The sequence below is a fragment of the Camponotus vicinus genome, unplaced genomic scaffold (genome assembly GCF_025532165.1).
Source record: "Camponotus vicinus isolate PSW18456_S1 unplaced genomic scaffold, iyCamVici1.0 SCAF_1, whole genome shotgun sequence".
Taxonomy (NCBI): Eukaryota; Metazoa; Arthropoda; class Insecta; order Hymenoptera; family Formicidae; genus Camponotus; species Camponotus vicinus.
In genome coordinates this window covers 3,463,693-3,484,734 of record NW_028141945.1, presented here as the reverse complement: position 1 = coordinate 3,484,734, position 21,042 = coordinate 3,463,693, and the positions used below count along the sequence as shown (strand labels likewise).

At 25.8% G+C, this 21,042-nt stretch overlaps 6 protein-coding genes across 10 annotated transcripts in view; 4 read left to right on the top strand and 2 right to left on the bottom strand.

Moving 5' to 3' along the window:
• Window positions 1–6,531, bottom strand: part of LOC145967592 (uncharacterized) — a 224,121-nt gene extending 217,590 nt beyond the window's left edge. The window contains exon 1 of the mRNA XM_083092658.1: window positions 6,261–6,531. The gene's annotated coding sequence lies outside the window, so the exon portion shown is untranslated. The remainder of the gene's footprint in view (window positions 1–6,260) is intronic.
• Window positions 1,267–3,664, top strand: LOC145975932 (glutamate receptor ionotropic, kainate glr-3-like). Its single transcript, XM_083106701.1, has 6 exons — window positions 1,267–1,352; window positions 1,495–1,668; window positions 1,871–2,097; window positions 2,324–2,541; window positions 3,074–3,321; window positions 3,436–3,664. Exons 1-6 carry the CDS (start codon window positions 1,267–1,269, stop codon window positions 3,662–3,664), a joined length of 1,182 nt encoding a protein of 393 aa, XP_082962827.1.
• A 2,284-nt stretch (window positions 6,532–8,815) lies between the features above and the next one.
• Window positions 8,816–11,647, top strand: LOC145967725 (glutamate receptor ionotropic, kainate glr-3-like). Its single transcript, XM_083092680.1, has 7 exons — window positions 8,816–9,209; window positions 9,366–9,460; window positions 9,604–9,777; window positions 9,972–10,198; window positions 10,411–10,628; window positions 11,038–11,288; window positions 11,403–11,647. The coding sequence occupies exons 1-7, from the start codon at window positions 8,997–8,999 to the stop codon at window positions 11,629–11,631; spliced, it is 1,407 nt and encodes a 468-aa protein (XP_082948806.1). The 5' UTR covers window positions 8,816–8,996; the 3' UTR covers window positions 11,632–11,647.
• A 1,198-nt stretch (window positions 11,648–12,845) lies between these two features.
• LOC145975923 (uncharacterized) lies at window positions 12,846–15,787 on the top strand. The gene is made up of 6 exons (XM_083106694.1): window positions 12,846–13,001; window positions 13,297–13,391; window positions 13,491–13,667; window positions 14,268–14,457; window positions 14,581–14,834; window positions 15,366–15,787. Exons 1-6 carry the CDS (start codon window positions 12,846–12,848, stop codon window positions 15,580–15,582), a joined length of 1,089 nt encoding a protein of 362 aa, XP_082962820.1. The 3' UTR covers window positions 15,583–15,787.
• Window positions 13,497–18,343, bottom strand: Mrpl45 (mitochondrial ribosomal protein L45). Of its 4 annotated transcripts, none has more exons than XM_083092811.1 (7): window positions 18,130–18,343; window positions 17,435–17,755; window positions 17,024–17,175; window positions 16,757–16,805; window positions 16,512–16,661; window positions 16,120–16,430; window positions 13,497–13,651 (listed from the first exon to the last, which is right to left on the bottom strand). In XM_083092811.1, exons 1-6 carry the CDS (start codon window positions 18,178–18,180, stop codon window positions 16,134–16,136), a joined length of 1,020 nt encoding a protein of 339 aa, XP_082948937.1. In that variant the 5' UTR covers window positions 18,181–18,343; the 3' UTR covers window positions 13,497–13,651; window positions 16,120–16,133. The 4 variants fall into 4 exon arrangements, with proteins under 4 accessions (XP_082948937.1, XP_082948927.1, XP_082948918.1 ...); XM_083092801.1 differs by lacking the exon at window positions 13,497–13,651 and adding an exon at window positions 15,361–15,506; XM_083092792.1 differs by lacking the exon at window positions 13,497–13,651 and adding an exon at window positions 15,872–16,017.
• Window positions 18,344–18,469: 126 nt separating this feature from the next.
• Pus1 (Pseudouridine synthase 1) lies at window positions 18,470–21,029 on the top strand. Of its 2 annotated transcripts, none has more exons than XM_083092731.1 (6): window positions 18,470–18,761; window positions 19,048–19,434; window positions 19,718–20,054; window positions 20,130–20,388; window positions 20,625–20,770; window positions 20,868–21,029. In XM_083092731.1, the coding sequence occupies exons 1-6, from the start codon at window positions 18,695–18,697 to the stop codon at window positions 20,959–20,961; spliced, it is 1,290 nt and encodes a 429-aa protein (XP_082948857.1). In that variant the 5' UTR covers window positions 18,470–18,694; the 3' UTR covers window positions 20,962–21,029. The 2 variants fall into 2 exon arrangements, with proteins under 2 accessions (XP_082948857.1, XP_082948866.1); XM_083092740.1 differs by having other exon boundaries at window positions 18,472–18,761; window positions 19,048–19,425.
• Window positions 21,030–21,042: the final 13 nt, after the last annotated feature.

Here is a 21,042-nt window from a genome sequence, read left to right as displayed (position 1 = left end):
TTAGCATACACTTTTATACAATTTTTCTATTTGTTCAAAATATATCTGCGTTGTATATAATAAATCAATCATTCCATTATTCATTATATGTACTCGGGGAAGAAATATAATATTAATCCATATATAATCAAATATAAGTATATATTTAACTAAATATGAATTTTTCCCAGAACTATTAGAAAATTACTTTTTTTTAAATATTACATAATTTTAATTTCCTCTCAAAAAATTAAAATTTAATGTAAACTAATAATGTTATAAAAAATAATAAAATAATATCTTGACAAAAAAATAAGATATATTTTATAAGTTTAGGATTTAAACATAGGATTTATATTAACATATGTGTGAATATATTTTTTCGCATTACGTAATGATGTGATATTATATTATATCTGTATTAAATTTGTCCAAACACTTTATAAAAGAACAGACATATTACATTTGAGAAAGATTAAAATCAATCATTTAAATAATATTTATAAAAAGCATATTTTTAAAAAGTATATTTATAAAAAAATGGCAAATACATTTGATTGGCTGACAAAATAATGTGTTTCTGATCATGATTTAAACATCATTAAACTAAATTATTATCGATGAATGCGATTACTGTCTGACGTCCATCAATCCAGAAAAGTGATTATGTGATATCAATCTTCAACGATCTTGTAATAACTGTGCATTATAAGTCATATGGAAGGAAATAATAAACCGTACCGTAATATTCTGTTAAAAATTACAATCTAACATTTTCTCAGTTATACTCCATGTTATATTCCAGTTATACTCCATGGTTGACATAAAATTGAACTAAAACTTAAAAATTCGCGAAAATGGTTGAGCGATGCATGTTAACGATTACAGTTTTTCAATTTGCAATCATTGGCTGTTGTGCTGTGAGCGGAATAATCTGGTTAAAACAAAGGCAAGAATTTGTGCAGTTGTCTAGTATCCCGCAATTTGCTGCTCTTCAAAAAGAAAATTTAGCCAAACGTCGAGCGATAAAAATACGTGATATGAAAAACGAAATAGTAAGAGCTGTATATTATGAGGTAATGAATTGAAATAATTCTAAATGATTCTAAAGAATTCCAAAATCCGCAAATTTTTAATTCTTTATATCATAAAGAATTATGTTTTAATACTTTATGTTATAATATTGTCATAAGAGAATATATGATACTGTTACAATATTGGAAACGTATATTTATAATAATTTCTTTCTATTGTAAAAAAATTTTATTTTATTTATAGGAAAAAAACATGATAATGTTTTATGATAATGATACGAAAGTTAATGGTATTTGCGGCGATTTATGGTATCTTCTTGCAGATTACCTCAATTTTACGTACGTTACGATAAATCTTTTTTTATCAGTAAATAGTTAAATACTACATTTATATTTAATAGATGCACTTACTTATTCGCGCAATGAGACAAGAATTTATTAATTATAAATTAATCATTAATCAAATTATCGCATTTTTCAGATTTATCCCAATGAAAACGACTAATCGAGATTTTGGCGAGAAGCTAAAGAACGGCAGCTATACTGGCGTAATAGGTATGGTAGCACGAAATGAAGCACAGGCAATCATGAGAAGTGGGTACTTTATAAGTTGCATGGATGTCTTGGATTACACAATGGTTCTTTGGAAAAGCCAGTGAGATTTTATTTCAATATAATTTAATAATATATAAAGTATTGAGAAATTGCTCGTTTTCAATGCACATTTCTGAATTATTATTTGAAATTTTTTTTGTACAATCGGATGGAAGGCATAAAGATGAAATAATAAATATTGTTTTATATTTTTTTTAATATCTGTAGTATAATAGTGGATTGTTAATGAATTTACGTTTCAGATATCACATTTATATTCATCCAGATTGGCAATTTGATAATACATGGGTATTTACGCTATTTTGTCCAAAAACATGGTATTCTATAGTATTTCTGTTTATTATCCTAAGTTTTGTCGGTTATTTTCTGCAAAAAATACCGATGGATTATAAACTCAAAAAAGAAATTTCCGTAAATTTCAATCTAAGTGATCATTTTTTCCATTCTTTCGCCATGATGTGCGGACAAGGTACATAATACAGTTATGAAAATTATATATAAAAACGCATTTTATCTTGTTGACAATATAATTTTATCAAAATTTCTTATCAATAGAATTTTTTAACAAATGTAAAATGCAATGAAGCAAAAGGAAACTTTCAGCTACAAATCTAAATAATAATTATGCATTACAATTTACAGAACAATTAAAGTTGAAGAAAAGATGAATCATGATAATCTATGCTTTTTTATAGGATATATACCTGATGCTTTTTACAACAAGTTTAAAATTTTATCAATATCAAAAAGTATATTCGCATGGCTGGTATTGTTAGCTTTTAGTTCTCACCTCATATATCGTATGACGATTAAAGAAACGACGCTATCATTTAATGATTTAGATACTCTTTTTTCCAATACAAAAAAAATCTTGTTAGCATTTCGTGGCTCCAACATCTACTATTATCTTCACGTAAATATCGAAAATAATTTACATAAATTTACTTTTTTTCGAGTAAAATATAGAAATTTTAATTAATAAGTATAGTAAATTAAACTTGTTTGTAGCAAGATTAATTTTTATGTAATCGAAAGAAATTTTCATATTATAATCATATTCGAGAGTTTTTTATACATACACACACACACATATATATATATATATATATATATATATATATATATATATATAAAACTCTCGAATATGATTATACATATGATTATACATATAACATGTAACATATATATATATATATATATATATATATATATATATATATATATAGTGCGTATGTGTGTGTGTATAAAATATAACATAAATTATATTTTAAAAATATACGTAATGACTCATCATAAATTCCGGGAGAAAAATATCATATAATATAGATTACATATAAAAAATATTTAGAATTTTTTATTACATGCGTATATTAAATAATTTCTACAAAAAACAAATTAAAAACAACATATACATTTTAAATACAATTTATCACTTATTATTTTAGGATAAATATGCAAATAACACGAATGGTAAAAATCTACTTGAGCGTGTTCAATTCATAGATATTGCAGAGGATATGCATAACACAATTTGCGATAATATGAAGAAATATGCAATGTACGAGATTGATGATCGATTTATGGCATTAAATAGAAACGGCTGTCCGCTCTTAGCCGTTGGTAATTACAACGAAACTTATATATCATTTGGATTTCAGAAAAATTATCCCTACAAGAAAACTATAGATTATGCGTAAGTATTGCACAACCATAAACATCAGGATTTACATATATTTATCATTTATAAAATTATTAGTTTAATTAATAGATACTACATATTTTTTCATCGTCAATTTGCATTTTTCAGACTCATTAAATTTAACGAAGTTGGACTGATGGATGCTCTTAAAGATCGTTGGATGAATATAAGAATGGAGGAATATAAGAATATAGAAGAAATACAGTTCAAGATGATCGACTTGCATCAAGTCTATCTAATTTTTCTGATACTATGTTGGGGAACGCTTATATCACTTGTGATACTTGTTTTAGAAAACATAATATACTATTACGAAAAAAGAAAACGTTCTATATAGAGATGTACTTAAACAAATATTTTAGATATACTATATGTAATTAGAAAATAAATTATATAATTAGAATTTAAAAAAACTGAATAATACGTGTATAATTTTTTCAATATTAATAAAATTTTTAATAATAATAAAAATTTTTTTCCCTCTTATACCTTTTAATTAATTAATTTTTCCAATCTTTAATATATAATCTCTCTCTTATTCATTTTAATTTTACTTTATTGGCAAGTATTTAGTAAATTAAATATTCGATTCTGTTTATAAAGAATGAGAATTTAGAAGATGCTTAATATTTTTATCTTTTCAGATTTTTCACAAGTTTAAACAATTCCTTTTTCTAACAAAAATATTTTATCATTGATCATAACTTTATACCAATTATATTAAAGTTGTAAAAATATTTTTTATGGGATTAAATGACCAACCTAGTAAATAATGCATAAATAAAAATAATGTCTAAATTACTTGTATGTGTACATCTTTATATGCATATTAATAATCACATATATTCTAAGCTTAAATATTTAACTTAATTTAATCTGCTCACTTTAAGACACCATGAGGATTTGTGAGTTTTATATATCAATAATATTTTTAACATTAACTTTCATTATGTTCTTAAATATAATTTTTAATATTTTGAATATGATTCATTATAAATAATAGCTTCTAATATCAAATAATTTATAGAAATACATAACAAATGAGATGTTATTATATATATTATAGTATTATATATACAGGGTGTTCGGAAATTCAATCGACAAATTTTCAGAGATTGTCGGGGGCGCCATAAGAATCATTTTTTGCAAATGAACCTGGGGTCGGAAACGTGTCATTACATCGCTACGGCATACGGAGTGTTCGAAAGAGTCGGGACCTCGAAATATCACAAAAAATAGAAGTTTTACAAAAAATTGTTTCAAACAAAAGTTGTAGGGTGTAAAAAGATCTATTTACTGGCGCCATGTGTTTGACCTTGGATGGCGTCGCCAAGGTCACGACAAGGCCACCTTGAATTTTTGAAATGGAACCTTCCACTTTTTATTGCATATTAGAGAAATCAGAAATAAAATACTTTATTTTCTAGATGATGATTTCAATCGGATACGTGCTTTAACAACAGTGCACAACAGTATTGTTTGGAGTACAAACTCAAGTCTACAAAAAAATGAAGGTTTTTATTTGCTCGAATGTCTGTAATAAAAAATGACCCAAAATATCATACGCATCGATCAGTTATAAAAGTAGATCCACCATCATTTACCACTTCTACCTTCATTCGCGGATAATAATACAATAGCTACAGTCGTCGACTTATCAGGAAAAACTTTATAACTTCAATAACTTCGAAACAGCTTACTTAAAGTTGGTAAAATTAGTGCTTTGGAAAGATCTCGAGAAGGGCTACAAAAATATGCAATAAAAAGTGGAGGGTTCCATTTAAAAAATTCAAGGTGGCCTTGTCGTGACCTTGGCGACGCCATCCAAGGTCAAACACATGGCGCCAGTAAATAGATCTTTTTACACCCTACAACTTTTGTTTGAAACAATTTTTGTAAAACTTCTATTTTTTGTGATATTTCGAGGTCCTGACTCTTTCGAACACTCCATGTCCGTAGCGATGTAATGACACGTTTCCGACCCCAGGTTCATTTGCAAAAAATGATTCTTATGGTGCCCCCGACAATCTCTGAAAATTTGTCGATTGAATTTCCGAACACCCTATATATACAGGGTGTCCCTGAGCATGAGCTCACGCACTTGTGAGGAGGTAGAGCGCAGTAAATTAAATAAAGAAATCCTATTCCATGTAACGATTTTTGTAATAATAATAGAAATATTAATTATTGAAAGTTCATCACAGTTACTTTCAAGGTCAATTTTAAGATTGACAGAGGCACTTTCAGAAAAAACGTTTGATACAAAAGTTTCTTATTTTTTCACGTACAATTCGAATCTGTAATAAAAAGTACCATGTTCCCCTTAAAAAATTCAACTTCCAATCCGGATGGCGTATTTCCGATCGGAATCAAAAGTTGAAAATATCACCATTTGATAGAGCGTACCTGATTTACTTAAAAATTGTTCGCGATTTTTGACAAAAGCCATTTATTTTCATTTTAAAAGGAGTGTACGGGTGGTCTGGGACACCCTGTATACATATATACATATATGTATATATATACACACATATATATATATATATATTGTAAATTTAAATGCAAACTTTTATATATATAGTGATCAAAAAGATATTTGAAAATATTAGATTCGTGTGTCTAATATTTTTTTTATGGATACACACATTCCATATATATGTATATCTGATAAAAAAATTTTCATAAATCGATAATTATTTCATAATTAAAGGGAAAAAAACAATTTAAAATCACCGGTGCAGTATCGCATTATGGAGTTACACAGCGTATTACAGAACATTGATCTGTAGAATACACAAATATATTTATTTAATTTAAGTTAAGAAAAGTTCAAACTATATTTAATATTTCAAGAAGTAATTATTGCGTGCATTAAAATTTGTCTTTTATCGAATATTTTATAAATAATAATAAATAAATAATAAATTATTCACCTCATGATTGCTTTGTTGTTATCATAGTTACAGCTCCTCATTACTTTTCTCTTATTTCACTTGTCACTCCTTTGTGGCATTAAAAAAATAATTAATTACAATTAAGCATACATTCGCAAATGAAATTAATTAATTATAACTACACTGATCACATTCGAATATAATTAATGTGCACGCGGCACTTTACACGAAACTTCCAATTTTAATGGCAGGCGCATTTAATTATGCCGAGAATGTAACGCGAGAAAAAACGCTCGTTGTATTTCACGGTTGTCCGCGATATCTTTAAAAAGATTAACCTCGCATGCGCACGAACAATAAAGATTTCAATAAATCATCGATGGTCACACAAATATCATATTTATACGCTACGCAGCAGAAAAGTATTAAAATATAATATTATTACATGACATTCATTGGAAATATATATTATGAGATAATGGTTTACATAAATATTTCGCATCGATATTTACTCAAATAAATAAAGCACACGAAATATTTTTTTCGACAAACAGCCGTCGCTGCGATACATTAAATCATTGTAAGTAATTACGCCCCGATTTATACTCATTACTTGTACATCATGATCGTCTTCGGCGTGATATATTTTTGCAATTGTATTTTTTCTTGTGTTATACCACATAGCAGAAGGACCTAATTCGCACGTAACATTTGTAACATTTTAGTGATATATGTATATACAGGGTGTCCCGAAACTAACACTTGATATTTTAAAGGCAGATTCTCTGGCCAATTTAAAAACGATTTTTCCTTAGCGAAAATGTCGCGGCACTAATAGTTTTCGAGTTATAAACGATTGAAAATAAAGGATTTTTCGCAAACTAAGGCTTATGGGAATAAAATATTAATAAAGTCACATTCTTTAGTTAATTTTAGGTAGAGTTTACTTTAATAGAATTTTAATTTAAGGTTTAGTTAGAAAAATACATGATGACAAAAATTGAGAATATGCAAAAAATAATGATCTCCCTCGACGTGATATATATATATATATATATCATACGCGATCAGTGTGTGTGTGTGTGTGTGTGTGTGTGCGCGCGCGCGCGTGCATACACATTCTCACACACACACTGATTGTTACAGTCATCGCGTATAGCAATCAGCTGATCGCGGCGAGTGCGCCCACGTAATCGCCTATATCGCGTCGTCCCTGCCTACCTCTTGTACTCGTTCCGTAAGTAGTTAACTATTTTCCTTTATAGTATAAAAACTAAGCTCCGGGCAAAATTTTGCAAGAGGAAAAATCATCTTAGAATTCATTCAAGAATTTGATATTTTAAAGATAAACGTTTGTTCAGAATCACCCTGTATAATTATTCATGTTGCATTTTTATTGAAAATTACGACATATAAAATTGACCTCTATTGCCTTCAATACATGCATTAAAGTTTTGTGATAACATATTAATGTCTTTAAATACAATCGAAGCAAAATTCCGCAAATCGTGATAACGATTAAAATTGATTAGTCACGATAAATTATATATAGATATAATATAAAATCCTCGATTTGTGAGATATTTCTCCCGATCAAAAATAAAGATTTTAAAAGTAAATAATGAATATTTTTATACAGTGATTTTATTTTACTCATTGTTATTACTTGTTTTATTTTTATATATTTGCAATATACAACTATTTTTGTATATATTTAATAAAATGTAGAAAATAGAAATATATAGATAAAAGAATCTAAAGAATATGATTTGACATGTACGCATAACGCAATTTTTCAAAAGAAATAGATCTTATCTAAAATGACACAATGACATATCTTGTTTCACCTATCACAGAAAATCAATGGGTCACTTGGTCACTTTTTTCTTAGATATTGATCTTGAATATTGTGGATATGTAAATTGTAATTCTGCCTTGGTACCAAAATAAGAACTTTATAAGTTTTGTAAACGTTAACAATATATTTTTTTATAAAACGATTATTATTTCTTGTATTGATTGTATTTTATAGAATTCCATCGTCTAAGACAATGAACGGTATTATTTGGAATAAAATGCAAAAGACTTTTGTGCCGATGTCCAGTGTACCGAATTTTACAATGATACAATAAGAACATCACAGAGTCGAGCACGCGAGACCCACAATTTTTAACTGTAAAATTTAACTATAAGGTACAAAAATATATATATACTTTTCGTTAATATTATTTCTTCAATATTTATTAATTAATAAAAACATAATAATTTATATTATTCTATTTTTATGTAAAATTTTTGAAATTATAACATTTGAAATTGCGAATTTGAATTGTCTTAAATCCCGGTCTTAAATGACATATTACTGAAAGAATTCTGTACATTTCTGAAAGAACCAAATTGTGAAAGATTAACATCAATCATTTTGAATATTTATAAAAAAATATATTTTTAAAAGTATGTTTATAAAAAAATAGCAAATATATTTGATTGACAGACAAAATAAGACATTACTGGTCACGGTTTGAATACCATTAAAATAAATTATTACCGATGAATGCGATTAATATCTGACATCCATTAATCGAGAAAAGTGATTACGTGATATCAATCTTCGACGATCTCGTAATAACTATGCATTAAAAGTTATATGAAAGGAAATAATAAACCATATCGTAATATCTTGTTAAAAATTGCAACTTAATATATTCTCAGTTATGTAAACTTCATGTTGCATGATCGACGTAAAATTGGATTAACGCTTAAAAATTTACGAAAATGATTGAGAAATGCATATTAACAATTATGGTTTTTCAACTTGCAATCATTGGCTGTTGTGCTGTGAGCGGAATAATTTGGTTGAAACAAAAGCAGGAATTTGTGCAATTGTCTAGTATCCCGCAATTTGCTGCTCTGCAAAAGGAAAATTTAGCCAAACGTGAAATGATAAGTGACATGAAAAATGAAATAGTAAGAGCTGTATATTATGAGGTGCGAGGTGATTCTAAAGAGATCAACAGTACCAAAATTCGCAAAGTTTTAATTCTTTATGTTATAATATTGTAATAAGAGTATATGTTACAATATTGAAAAACATATATTTATAATAATGTATTTCTATTATAAAAAAAGTTTTTTTGATTATAGGAAAAAAATATGGTAATGTTTTATGACAATGACACAAGAGTTAATGGTATTTGTGGCGAAATATGGTATCTTCTTGCGGATTATCTCAATTTCACGTATGTAACGATAAATTTTTTTTCATATATCACTGAATAATAACAGTACACTTATTTTTGAAATATTGTGCATTCATTTAATCGCACAATGGGGAATTTATTAATCATGAATTAATCATTAATTAAATTATCGCATTTTTCAGATTTATTCCAATGAAAACGACTAATCGAAATTTTGGTGAGAGGCTTAAGAACGGCAGTTATACCGGCATAATTGGTATGCTAGTGCGAAATGAAGCACAGGCAATCATGAGAACTGGATATTTTATAAATCGTATGGATATCTTGGATTATACAGGACCTCTTTGGAAAAGCCAGTGAGATTTTACGTCAATATGCATTTGATAATAAATTACTGAGAAATTGTTTTCAATGCGGCATTTCTAAATTATTATTTGAAATTTTCCTGTACAATCGAGTGAAAAACAAAATGATGTAAAAAGAAATATCGTTTTATATTTTTTTATTATCTGTAGTATAATAATGGATTGTTAATGAATTGACATTTCAGATTTCACATTTATACTCAATCGGAATTGCAATTTGGTAATACATGGGTATTTACGCTATTTTGCCCAAAAACATGGTATTCTATAATATTCCTGTTTATTATCCTAAGTTTCGTCGGTTATTTTCTGCAAAAATTACCGATGGATTACAAGCTCAAAAATAAAATTTCCGTAAATTTTAGTCTAAATGATCATTTTTTCCATTCTTTCGCCATGATGTGCGCACAAGGTACATAATACAATTAAGAAAATTAAGTAAAAACGCATTAATCTTTTCGACAAAATAATTTTATCAAAACTCTTTATTAATAGAATTTTTTAACAACGTAAAATGTAATAAAGTAAAAGGAAACTTCCAGTTATAAATAATTACGCATTACAGTTTACAGAGCAATTAAAGCTACGAGAAGATGAATTATGATAATCTATGTTTTTTTATAGGATACATACCTGATGCTTTTTACAACAAGTTTAAGATTTTGTCAATATCAAAAAGTATATTCGCATGGCTGGTATTGTTAGCTTTTAGTTCTCATCTCATATATCGCATGACGGTTAAAGAAACGATACTACCATTTAAGGATGTAGATACTTTTTTTTCCAATACAAAGAAAATCCTGTTAGCATTTCGTGGCTCCATCATTTACTATTATCTTAACGTAAATATTAAAAATTATTTACATAAATTTTTTTTTCGATTAAAATGTAGGAATTTTAATTAATAAATATAATCTGTTAAACGTCTGTAGCAAAATTAATTTTCATACGATATCGAAAGAAATTTTCATATTATAATCATTCGAGAGTTATATATTTATATTCTAACAGATAATATATATGTATATATATATATATATATATATATATATATATATATTTGTAAAATATAATATAAATAATATTTTGCAAAATGATTTTTAGAAAAATATTATATAATAAATTATATAATTATATAAAAAACATTTAGAATATTTTATTATATGCGTGTTAAATATTTTCTACAAACCAATTAAAAAATAAATTAGAAACAACAACATGTACATTTTAAATTATCACTTATTATTTTAGGATAAATATGCAAATAACACGAATGGTAAAAATCTACTTGAGCGTGTTCAATTCATAGATATTGCAGAGGATATGCATAACACAATTTGCAGTAATATAAAGAAATATGCAATGTTTGAGATTGACGATCGATTTATGGCATTGAATAAAAAAAACGATTGCCCGCTCACAGCTATTGGTAATTACAACGAGACTTATATATCATTTGGATTTCAGAAGCATTATCCTTACAAAAAAAATATAGATTACGCGTAAGTATTGCACAAATATAAACATTAGAATTTCAATACATTGATCATTTAAGGAATTATTAGTCTAATTAATAGATATCACATGTTTTTTCATCGTCAAGATGTATTTTCCAGACTCATCAAATTTAATGAAGTTGGACTGATGGACGCTCTTAAAGATCGTTGGCTGGATATAAAATTAGAGGAAATAGAAGAAATACAGTTCAAGATGATCGACTTGCATCAAGTTTATCTAATTTTTCTAATACTCTTTTGGGGAACGCTTATATCATTTGCGATACTCCTTTTAGAAAACATAATGTACTATTATGAAATAAAAAACGTCTTGCATAGACGTACGTAAATAAATTTTGGATACACTTAGAATAGAAAAAATATATTACATAACTATAATTAAAAAAAAACTGAATAATATGTATATAACTTTTTCAATAATAAAAATTTTTTTCTTCTTATATCTTTTCAATTAATTAATTTTTCTTCTTTAATTTCATAATAAATAATAGTTTCTAATATCAAGTAGTTTATAGAAACATGTAATAAATAAGATTTTAATATTGCATTTATATTCATTGCAAATTTAAATGCAAACTTTTATATATTGTGGTCAAAAAGAACTTTAAAATAGATAGAACTTTAAAATAGATTCGCATTTCTAATATATATATTTAATATATTTTAATAAAAAGATATGATTATAAGAAACATAGACACAAACAATAATTATATATCAAGCAATTGAAATTATGTGAAAAATGTATATGTCATAATTTATGCTTTTTAATAAAATATATATCTAACGCTTTTCACAATTCAAGACTTTGTATGTATATAATTATTCATGTTACATTTATATTGAATATTTCGATACGTAAAATTGATTTCTATTATCTTCAATGTCCGCAATTAGACTTTTATGATAACATATTAATGTGTCTCTTTAAATGCAATAGTCGAAGCAGAATTCCGCAAATCGTAATAACGATTAAAATTGATTAGAAAATTGATTGATATCACGATAAATTATATAGATATAATATAAAATCCCTGATATGAGATCTTTTTTCCGATCAAAAATAATGATTCTAAAAGCAAATATTGAATAGATTATGTATTTTTATACATTGATTTTATTTTATTCATTGTTATTATTTCATTTTTATATACTTGTACTTTTTATATACAACTATTTTTGTATATATTAAATAAAATATAGAAAATAGAAATATAGATAAAAATAGATAAAATAATCTAAAGATTATGTTTTGACATGTACGCATAACGCAATTTTTCAAAGAAAAAAAAAGAAAAAGAAAAAAGATCTTATCTAAAGTGACATAATGACATACCTTTCATCTATCACGGAAATCAATCTAATAATGATCATTTTTTTTCTTGGATATTGATCTTGAATATTAGCGGATATGTAAATTGTAAATAATTCGAGTCTTGCTACCAAAGCAAGAACCTTATAAATTTTGTAAGTGTTAACAATATATTTTTATGAAACGGCTATTGTTTCTGATTATATTGTATAAAATTCCATCGTCTGAGACAATGAATGGTATTATTTGGAATAAAATGCAAAAGACTTTTGTGCCGATTTCCAGTGTACCGATTTTTGCAATGATACAACAAGAACGTTACAGACAGAGCCGAGCACTCGAGACTCACAATTTTCAACTGCAGAATTTAACCGTAACATCTTTCAAGGTATAAAAAGAAAAAATATATATGTATACTTTTGGTTAATATTATTTTTTCAATATTTGTTAATTAATAAAAGCATAATAACTTATTATTATTTTATCTTCATATAAAATTTTTTAAATTATAACATTTTAAATTGCGGTATCTTAAATTCCAGTCTTAATCGAGATGTAAAAATTTACGTGAAAAGATAAATAATTTATAACAGAGATTGCTTGTAGCTTACTAAATAATGACCTATTAAGAAGTATGAATTAACGAGGGATTGAATGATAATTTCTTCGATTATATTTTTCAGGAAGAGTATTTTTTTGATTTTTACGATAATGATACAAAGATTACAGGAGTTAACGGTGAAATATGGATTCTTCTTTCCGAATTATTGAATTTTACGTAAGCACTTTGCACGAATTAGATCACAAAAACAGATTTTCATGTTATGAGATCAAAACTAACAACAAACAATAATCAAAAGATATTTCATTCTTTTAGATTGCAGCCAGTGAGAGTAAACGTAGACGGCATGGGTGTTCCAGAGGAAGACGGAATTTATAAAGACGGATTATTAGGTATTATTGCTCGCAATGAAACGATTGTAATACCAAGGGTCGATACGTTTGTTGACCGACTTATGGCTCTTGATTTTACAGTACCTTTTGGAATAAACAAGTATATCAATTTAATTTATCAGTTTTTAAATTTTAGTTTTTTTTTTGCTTTTTTAATTCATTGTTATAAAATGTATTAATATAAACTACATTACATATAGATGACTATAATAATTGTAAAATAATTTCATAGTTATCATTTATATATTCGTCGTGAAATAATACATGACAATGAATGGATGTTAAGAGTTTTCTCTTGGCAAATATGGTTCACTATATTGATAATGCATATACTAATAAGCGTATGCACCTTTTTAATTGCAGAATATTTTTGTACGGAATAAAGATAAATACCGAAACACGACTTTCAACGAACATTTATTTTATAACTTTGGAAATCTCTGCAATCAAAGTATGTAAAAATTATTGATTAATATACTGTAACCTTCTTAAAAGAAATAAGTTAATACACTATAAAATAAATATATTATTTAATCATAACAATGATAAAATAAAAAGTCATTATTAATTTGTAAGATAATAATAATAATTTATATAGTGATATATAATAATATTATTTAATTTGTAATAGAATAATAATTGTTATATATACATGTATATTTATATATGAAGGCTACATTCCCGAATTCTTAAATGGAAGATCAAAGATATTAGAAGTATCACTAGGTTTTTTTTGTTCTTTAATATACATAGCATTTGGTGCTGTATTATTCATTTATATGGCGAGGAATGTTTATGTATCACCATTCGATAGTTTCACCTCTTTAATAGCTAATACTAAATATAGCGTTGTCAGTCTAAAAGGTTCTACTGGAGCTATGATGTTTAAGGTATTTTAATAAATATATGTTTAATAATATTACATATGTGTGTATTTAAAAAATTATTTAATGTTTTAGAAATGCACCGTTGAACATTTTATATATTAAATGTTTACTATTTAAAATTTATAGGGACACTCTGATCCGCGAATTGTGCAAGCAAGAAAGATAAAACGCTTGATTATAATATCAACTACTGAAAAAATGGAAAAATGGGCATGTTTCTCGCAAAAAGACAAATATGCTATATACGAAAGTGAAGATGATCACAGAATGAGAGAACATACTATGTGTCATTTAATTCCGACTGGAAGACCTTTAGTAAAAATATGGATTGCTTCCGGCATTGTGAAAAATTTTAAGTACAAAAGGACAGTGGATCTTGGGTAAAGAAATATCTGCATAAGATAATATTTTAGACAAAGTTTCAAAAATTATAAGAATCAGCAATAAATCATGGAGTTCTTTAATAAAATGATTTGTGATAACATGATTTGCTCAAATGAATGCAACACTATGCAAAATTACTTCAATTTTGTAATTTCCATTATATGAATCACTATTTCCATTATGTGAATATTTATCTAACTTGCGTTAAATCGAATAATAGAAAAGAACTATTATACATGTTTGTTATTGTAACTAGATTTTTTAATTTTCTAAATATCTAAATAATTTTAAAATAAATAAAAACAAATAGCATATAGACATAAAGCTAAATAAGTTAATTATTGATTAAATTGATCCTCTATTAAGTAAAATTTATTTAGAAAAGATCGATGCTGCGATTTCATTTTTCAGAATATTCGATATATTGTTTGTTTTATAGTTTTATAAAGCAACTTTATAAAGCAATTTTATAGTCATAATCACATATTACAGAATTTGACATATAAACAAATAATATTTATGAATAGGATTCTCAAGTTAAAGGAAGTTGGACTGTTGAATATATTAAGAGATCGTTGGTTGAGACAAAAAGATAAACAGAATTACGATGACAATACGCCGCAACCGATTGAAATATATCAAGTTTCTTTAATAATTGCAGTGTTGTGCTGTGGAATGATAATTGCTTTTATTATCTTCATAATCGAAAAAATCGTATTCATTTATAAACTCAAGCAATTGTGATTATGTGTAATCTACAAAAGATTTATTCACAAGTTGGAATTTAAACACATGCATTTATAAAAATTATTTATCATTAATGATTAAAATTTTAATAAATTTACAGTAATATACTGTGAAACATAATGATATAAGTAGCTACATATGTATGTGAGTAATATCAAAGAAAACTTTTAAAGAGTATTTTTTGTATTCTGAAGTGTTGTTATTAATTATCCCCATTAATGAAAATTAAAATTTAGAAAAAAATAATGCATGTATTTTGTGAATATATTATTATCAAATTTTGTTGGAATACAAATACATTTTGATTATTAATATGCCTTCTATTAAATATAAACGTTTTAAAATATTTTAAACGTGTTATTAAACGATTAACTTTTTTTAATGGCCATTATAAATCTTTTTCTCCAAAAGTGTAAATTTTTGTTTTGTTTCCTATATTACAATCACAAAATAATCCCAAATGTATTTTGATATATAAATTGATATATTTTTTACTTTACCAACAATATATAATACAATCATTATCTAGCATACCTATTTATTATAATTCATGAAGATTGTGCACTCGTCACATTTTTCGTATCCTTTTCTTCTACTAAGGTAGCTTCCACAGGATGAGGTTCACTAGGTTCAGGATCATATTTTTCTTCCGAATTTTTCAAAACATATGTGCTTTCTGCTATGTCTGTCGGAGTCATCCAAGATGGTATAATTTTACCGTGAATCCGCCAAGCGCCATATTCATTAGCTAAATGCTTTTCAAATACTATGTATTCTAATACATCTTTCCTCAGAATCTCGCTTCCTTGTATTAAACGACCAAATCTATCATAAACAGCTAATATCTGCAAAGAAAGAGGAGCTTTTTAGTTTAGAAATCATTAATATTTAATGAAAAAAGTAAATTACAAAGAGTAATAAGTTACCTGTTGTGTGTGGAATCGAACAGTAAGTTGTGCAAAAACATTTTCCTTTGTTATCACATCTGTAGTCCTTGCATGGACAACACGAGCTGGTTCTAAAGATTCTAAAAACTTCCAATGTATAGTTTTACCCATCAAGTTGTGTATCATTTTCTAAAAATGTAAAAATTATCGTAATATATATTATTATGACATAGATTTGTGTTTATTCTGAGTTAGCAGCAATATGAGATAAATTTTGAACTTACAGGATATGCTGATTCTGTAACATATTTTATCAACATTCCTTTCTTTTTTCTGAAATTAAAACAATTATTTTATTTAATAACGTTACTCTAAATAAACAAAGACAATATTTACATTTTTCATAATTTTTTAATTAATAATTTTATTAATTTTTCATTATTTTTCATAATTTTTTAATTAATAATTTTATTCTTTCATAATTTTTTTAATTTTTAATATTATTTGTATGATGGAAATTATAAGAATATTATATATATTGTGTGTCTTACGCAGCTAAAGCTTCATGTGCCTTTTGATAAATATCTGTAGCCTCTTCTATAAAATATGACGTCTTAAATGTATCATCAAACGTTTTAATTTTTCTAATAGCCATTAAAGATTTGCCCTTTTTCTCCAAAAATGTAAATTTTTGTTTTGCTCCCTATATCACGAAATAATAATTTAAAAAATTCATATATATATATATATATATATATATATATATATATATATATATAATTTTTATTATATATATTAATTATTATATTAAAACTCAGCAATTAATGTTGGTGAAACTTTTTTAGTAAAAAATTAGGAAATAAACATGTATTTTATAAAAAATATATCTTACGTATTTTATATTTTCCAAATTATATTATATAAATAATATTACTGAGTTAAAAAAAAAGGAAAGAAAATACCTCTTTTGTCATGGCAGAATATTTTCCATCTCCTTCAGGAGCAATATAGGCTTCAAAAATCGTAGGGGTAGAGGTGATAAATGTTGATCTTTCTTGCCAAGTTTTTTGAGGGATAAAACCAAACTCTTTCATACGCGATCGTATTTGTTCCTTATACATTTTCATAGGATCATCATTATCTTCATTAAAATTTGGAAGATTTATTTTAATAACTTTTTCTCTTCTTAATTTCTTAAATTTTGGATTCCAATGCTTGTTGATATGTCTGACTTGTGTAAAATCATTAGGATAATTAATAGCACTAAATAATGATAGTTTGTTCTGAAATAAAATTATATCCGTTTAGATATCTCATCATTTAATACACTTGTATTATTATAATTTTTTATACTTGAATAAATGATTCTTTTACTATATGAAATATATTTATATCTATATATAATATTTAAAAAATGCTTTAAAAATTATAACTACATATATATTTAAGTTAATATAGACAATTTTTAAAATAGTTGTATATTTCACAAAGGAAATCAAATAATTTGATTTTTAGTGATGTTTCTTTAGAAGAGTCATTTTAATATTTAGAGAGATTCTTTATTAATTTATTAAATTTCATATTATAATAATTAAGTGATACAAATCAGTTATTGCAAATTTTTTAGTTCTCTAAAGAAAAAGATGCTGTATCTAACCTGTATAAATTTTCCATAAGTAAATACTGAGTTTACATATTTCGACAGCATTTTTAAAGACTTTATTTATTTATTAAAAATTGTAAAAGAGAGAAACACGAACACGTAAAACTTCGTGTTTTTATTTTACGTTTCAGAGTTATATCGCATCAGCGCGAATTATAATCAATTCTAACCAAATAGAATCCTAACACATCACAAGCCATGATAATATTGTGAAAATTATATTGCCGACGAAGTGGTTATTCTCATAAAAATAGATGGCGTGACCAACTCGCTGCGCTGCTGATAATTTTACCAATGATTTTATCGGTAGAGTAAATGATTTCACTCTCAAAAGTCAATACGATAACGCTGCTTTACGAGGAATTTAGGAAACAAAATCTCGTATTAGGTTAATTTATACGTATATATTGTGGATTTTTAAATACTCATGCGTTCGTTTTTTCTAAAGTGATATATACTATAAATGACGTGAATTTCGATTAATTAAGAGAGAGAGTTTGAATTTATTCTAATATAGAATATATATAATTTGTAAAATAGAAGAATTAAGAGATTGCTAATGTTGTATAAGACAAAACATTGTCTCTTAAATAATTCTGCACTTCACTGGTTAAAGATTAAATTAGGTGTGTATACAATATTTATTTATTATTATTATTATTAATATTTACTTATACGATATACAATATTAAATAAAGATATATATATAAGCAAGATGATTTTATATAAAATAAAATTTTAAAAATATGTGTGTGCATATATATATATAAAAACATGTATAACATATATATGACAGACTTAAAGTTAATGAAATGTTTGTCACTTTATTTTTTTTCATTTGAATCATGCTTTGACTCCAATATTTTATTATTACCTGTTTATATACTAATGTTTATGTAAATCTCTGTTTAGAAAATACTTGTCACAGAATTATGTCGACTACGGTGGATCCTATAGCTCAGCCTGATATAAATACTATGCATGGAGAGAAAAGACAAATGTTAGATGATGGCAATGAGACTGAAGCTAAAATACAAAAGACAGAGATAATGCAAAAGATTAAGAGAAAAAATCATGCTATACTGTTAGGTTATCTTGGTAAGGATTATTATGGTATGCAAAGAAATCCTGGCATGAAAACTATTGAGGAAGATTTGGTTACTGCCTTATTGAAGGCAGACTTAATAACTACAGAACATTTCAAAAATATACGTTTAATCAGTTTTCAAAGAGCTGCACGTACAGACAAAGGAGTATCAGCAATTAGGCAAATTGTTTCACTGAAGCTGCGTAAGACAGGTTTTTAATAATATTAATCTATAGATTTTTGTCTATAGATTTTTTACAAAAATTTTTAAGTTAAATTCATTTTAATTTATGTTTACTATATTATTTTATATTTTACTTTATATTTTAATCTAATATCTTCACAATAATACTTTTTATTAAGCTATTATTCTTAATGGAATTTAGATCTTTGTTATTAAATTTAAAAATAGTTGAAATATCTTTTTTTATTTAAAGTATTAAAAATCTATATTATTACACTATTACACTATTAAATATTAAATATATTTTACAGCGGAAAAGTCTGACAAGACAGTAATAAATAAATTTTTACCTGATGTAATCAAAGTATTTGGAATAAAGCGAGTGACAAAAGGTTTTAATAGCAAAAACCAATGTGATGCGCGTACTTATAGATACATCATTCCTACTTTTGCATTTGCACCGGAGGATTTGACATTGTTAAAAATCGGAGAAGAAGTTAATGAAGAAGAAAGAATCAAACAGTTATCAACTATTGCTGGAAAGTCATATGTTGACTACAGATTATCTCCAGAATCTTTAAATAGATTAAATTCAATTTTAAAACTTATGGAAGGCACACACAATTTTCATAATTTCACATCTAAAGTGTAAATAGTATTAATTTGAAGAAATGTATTTGAATTCACTATTCAAAACTAAAGCACATGTTCTGTTTTATTCAGAAAACCATTAGACCCACGGGCCCAACGTTACATAATCAAATTTCATTGCGTGGAAACGTTTATTTCAAATGGTATGGAATTCGCAATATTAGAAATTAAAGGACAAAGTTTCATGCTACATCAAATTCGAAAAATGGTCGCAATTGTAGTTGGGATTGCGAGGAATATTATATCTGAAGAAATAATCAATGAAGCATTTAAGACAATGGATAGGTTGGAAATACCGATTGCACCTAGCTTAGGATTATGTCTATGTCATGTAAGAAATTTTGTTATATATTTGCAATATTATGTTTAAAATGTAGAATTTATATTATTTATATTGTTTGCAGTTAATATAATATTAACAGGAATTATAAATCACTATTTCATAACTTATTTATTTAAACATTAAATTGTCTAAAACATATCCATTATCCAAGAAATATATTATATATATATATATATATATATATATATATATATATATATGATTTTATATATGATTATTGACAGGTACACTATGATTATTATGGTAAGAGATATGGTGCAGATGGTCTTCATGAAACATTGGACTGGAAAGAATGTGAAGATGAAGTAGAAAAATTTCAGAAGGAATATATTTTGAAATATATGGTGGATACCGAGATTACAGAACAAACGTATCCTTTTAAATGTGAATAATATTTTTTGTATAATTTTATTTTATTTTTGCACTTTTAAAATTTTCTTTCATTTGCCTTAATTAATGTTATGTAGAACATTAAAATGGATAGCAGGTCTTCCCTCCCATTCATTTAATAATAGAGAAGAACTTTCTATGGAAGATAATGAAGAACAAGGAGGACAATAATATGTAAAATATATAGTTTTGTCTCTGTACCAAAAAAAAATACAATAAAATATTCAAGGAGAAACAAATATTTTTATTTAT

Excerpts from the sequence above, each read along its gene's own strand:
- LOC145975932 (XM_083106701.1), top strand. The coding sequence starts at position 1,267 with ATGATAATGTTTTATGATAATGATACGAAAGTTAATGGTATTTGCGGC. Across the intron at positions 2,542-3,073 it reads ACATCTACTATTATCTTCAC|GATAAATATGCAAATAACAC; the intron begins GTAAATATCGAA and ends TTATTATTTTAG. Across the intron at positions 3,322-3,435 it reads AAGAAAACTATAGATTATGC|ACTCATTAAATTTAACGAAG; the intron begins GTAAGTATTGCA and ends TGCATTTTTCAG.
- LOC145967725 (XM_083092680.1), top strand. The coding sequence starts at position 8,997 with ATGATTGAGAAATGCATATTAACAATTATGGTTTTTCAACTTGCAATC. Across the intron at positions 9,461-9,603 it reads GCGGATTATCTCAATTTCAC|ATTTATTCCAATGAAAACGA; the intron begins GTATGTAACGAT and ends CGCATTTTTCAG. Across the intron at positions 9,778-9,971 it reads GGACCTCTTTGGAAAAGCCA|ATTTCACATTTATACTCAAT; the intron begins GTGAGATTTTAC and ends TTGACATTTCAG.
- LOC145975923 (XM_083106694.1), top strand. The coding sequence starts at position 12,846 with ATGAATGGTATTATTTGGAATAAAATGCAAAAGACTTTTGTGCCGATT. Across the intron at positions 14,458-14,580 it reads CTGGAGCTATGATGTTTAAG|GGACACTCTGATCCGCGAAT; the intron begins GTATTTTAATAA and ends TAAAATTTATAG. Across the intron at positions 14,835-15,365 it reads AAAAGGACAGTGGATCTTGG|GATTCTCAAGTTAAAGGAAG; the intron begins GTAAAGAAATAT and ends ATTTATGAATAG.
- Mrpl45 (XM_083092811.1), bottom strand. The coding sequence starts at position 18,180 with ATGCTGTCGAAATATGTAAACTCAGTATTTACTTATGGAAAATTTATA. Across the intron at positions 16,806-17,023 it reads GCACATGAAGCTTTAGCTGC|AAAAAAGAAAGGAATGTTGA; the intron begins GTAAGACACACA and ends TTTTAATTTCAG. Across the intron at positions 16,662-16,756 it reads TTACAGAATCAGCATATCCT|AAAATGATACACAACTTGAT; the intron begins GTAAGTTCAAAA and ends TTACATTTTTAG.
- Pus1 (XM_083092731.1), top strand. The coding sequence starts at position 18,695 with ATGTTGTATAAGACAAAACATTGTCTCTTAAATAATTCTGCACTTCAC. Across the intron at positions 18,762-19,047 it reads CTGGTTAAAGATTAAATTAG|AAAATACTTGTCACAGAATT; the intron begins GTGTGTATACAA and ends ATCTCTGTTTAG. Across the intron at positions 20,771-20,867 it reads ACCGAGATTACAGAACAAAC|AACATTAAAATGGATAGCAG; the intron begins GTATCCTTTTAA and ends AATGTTATGTAG.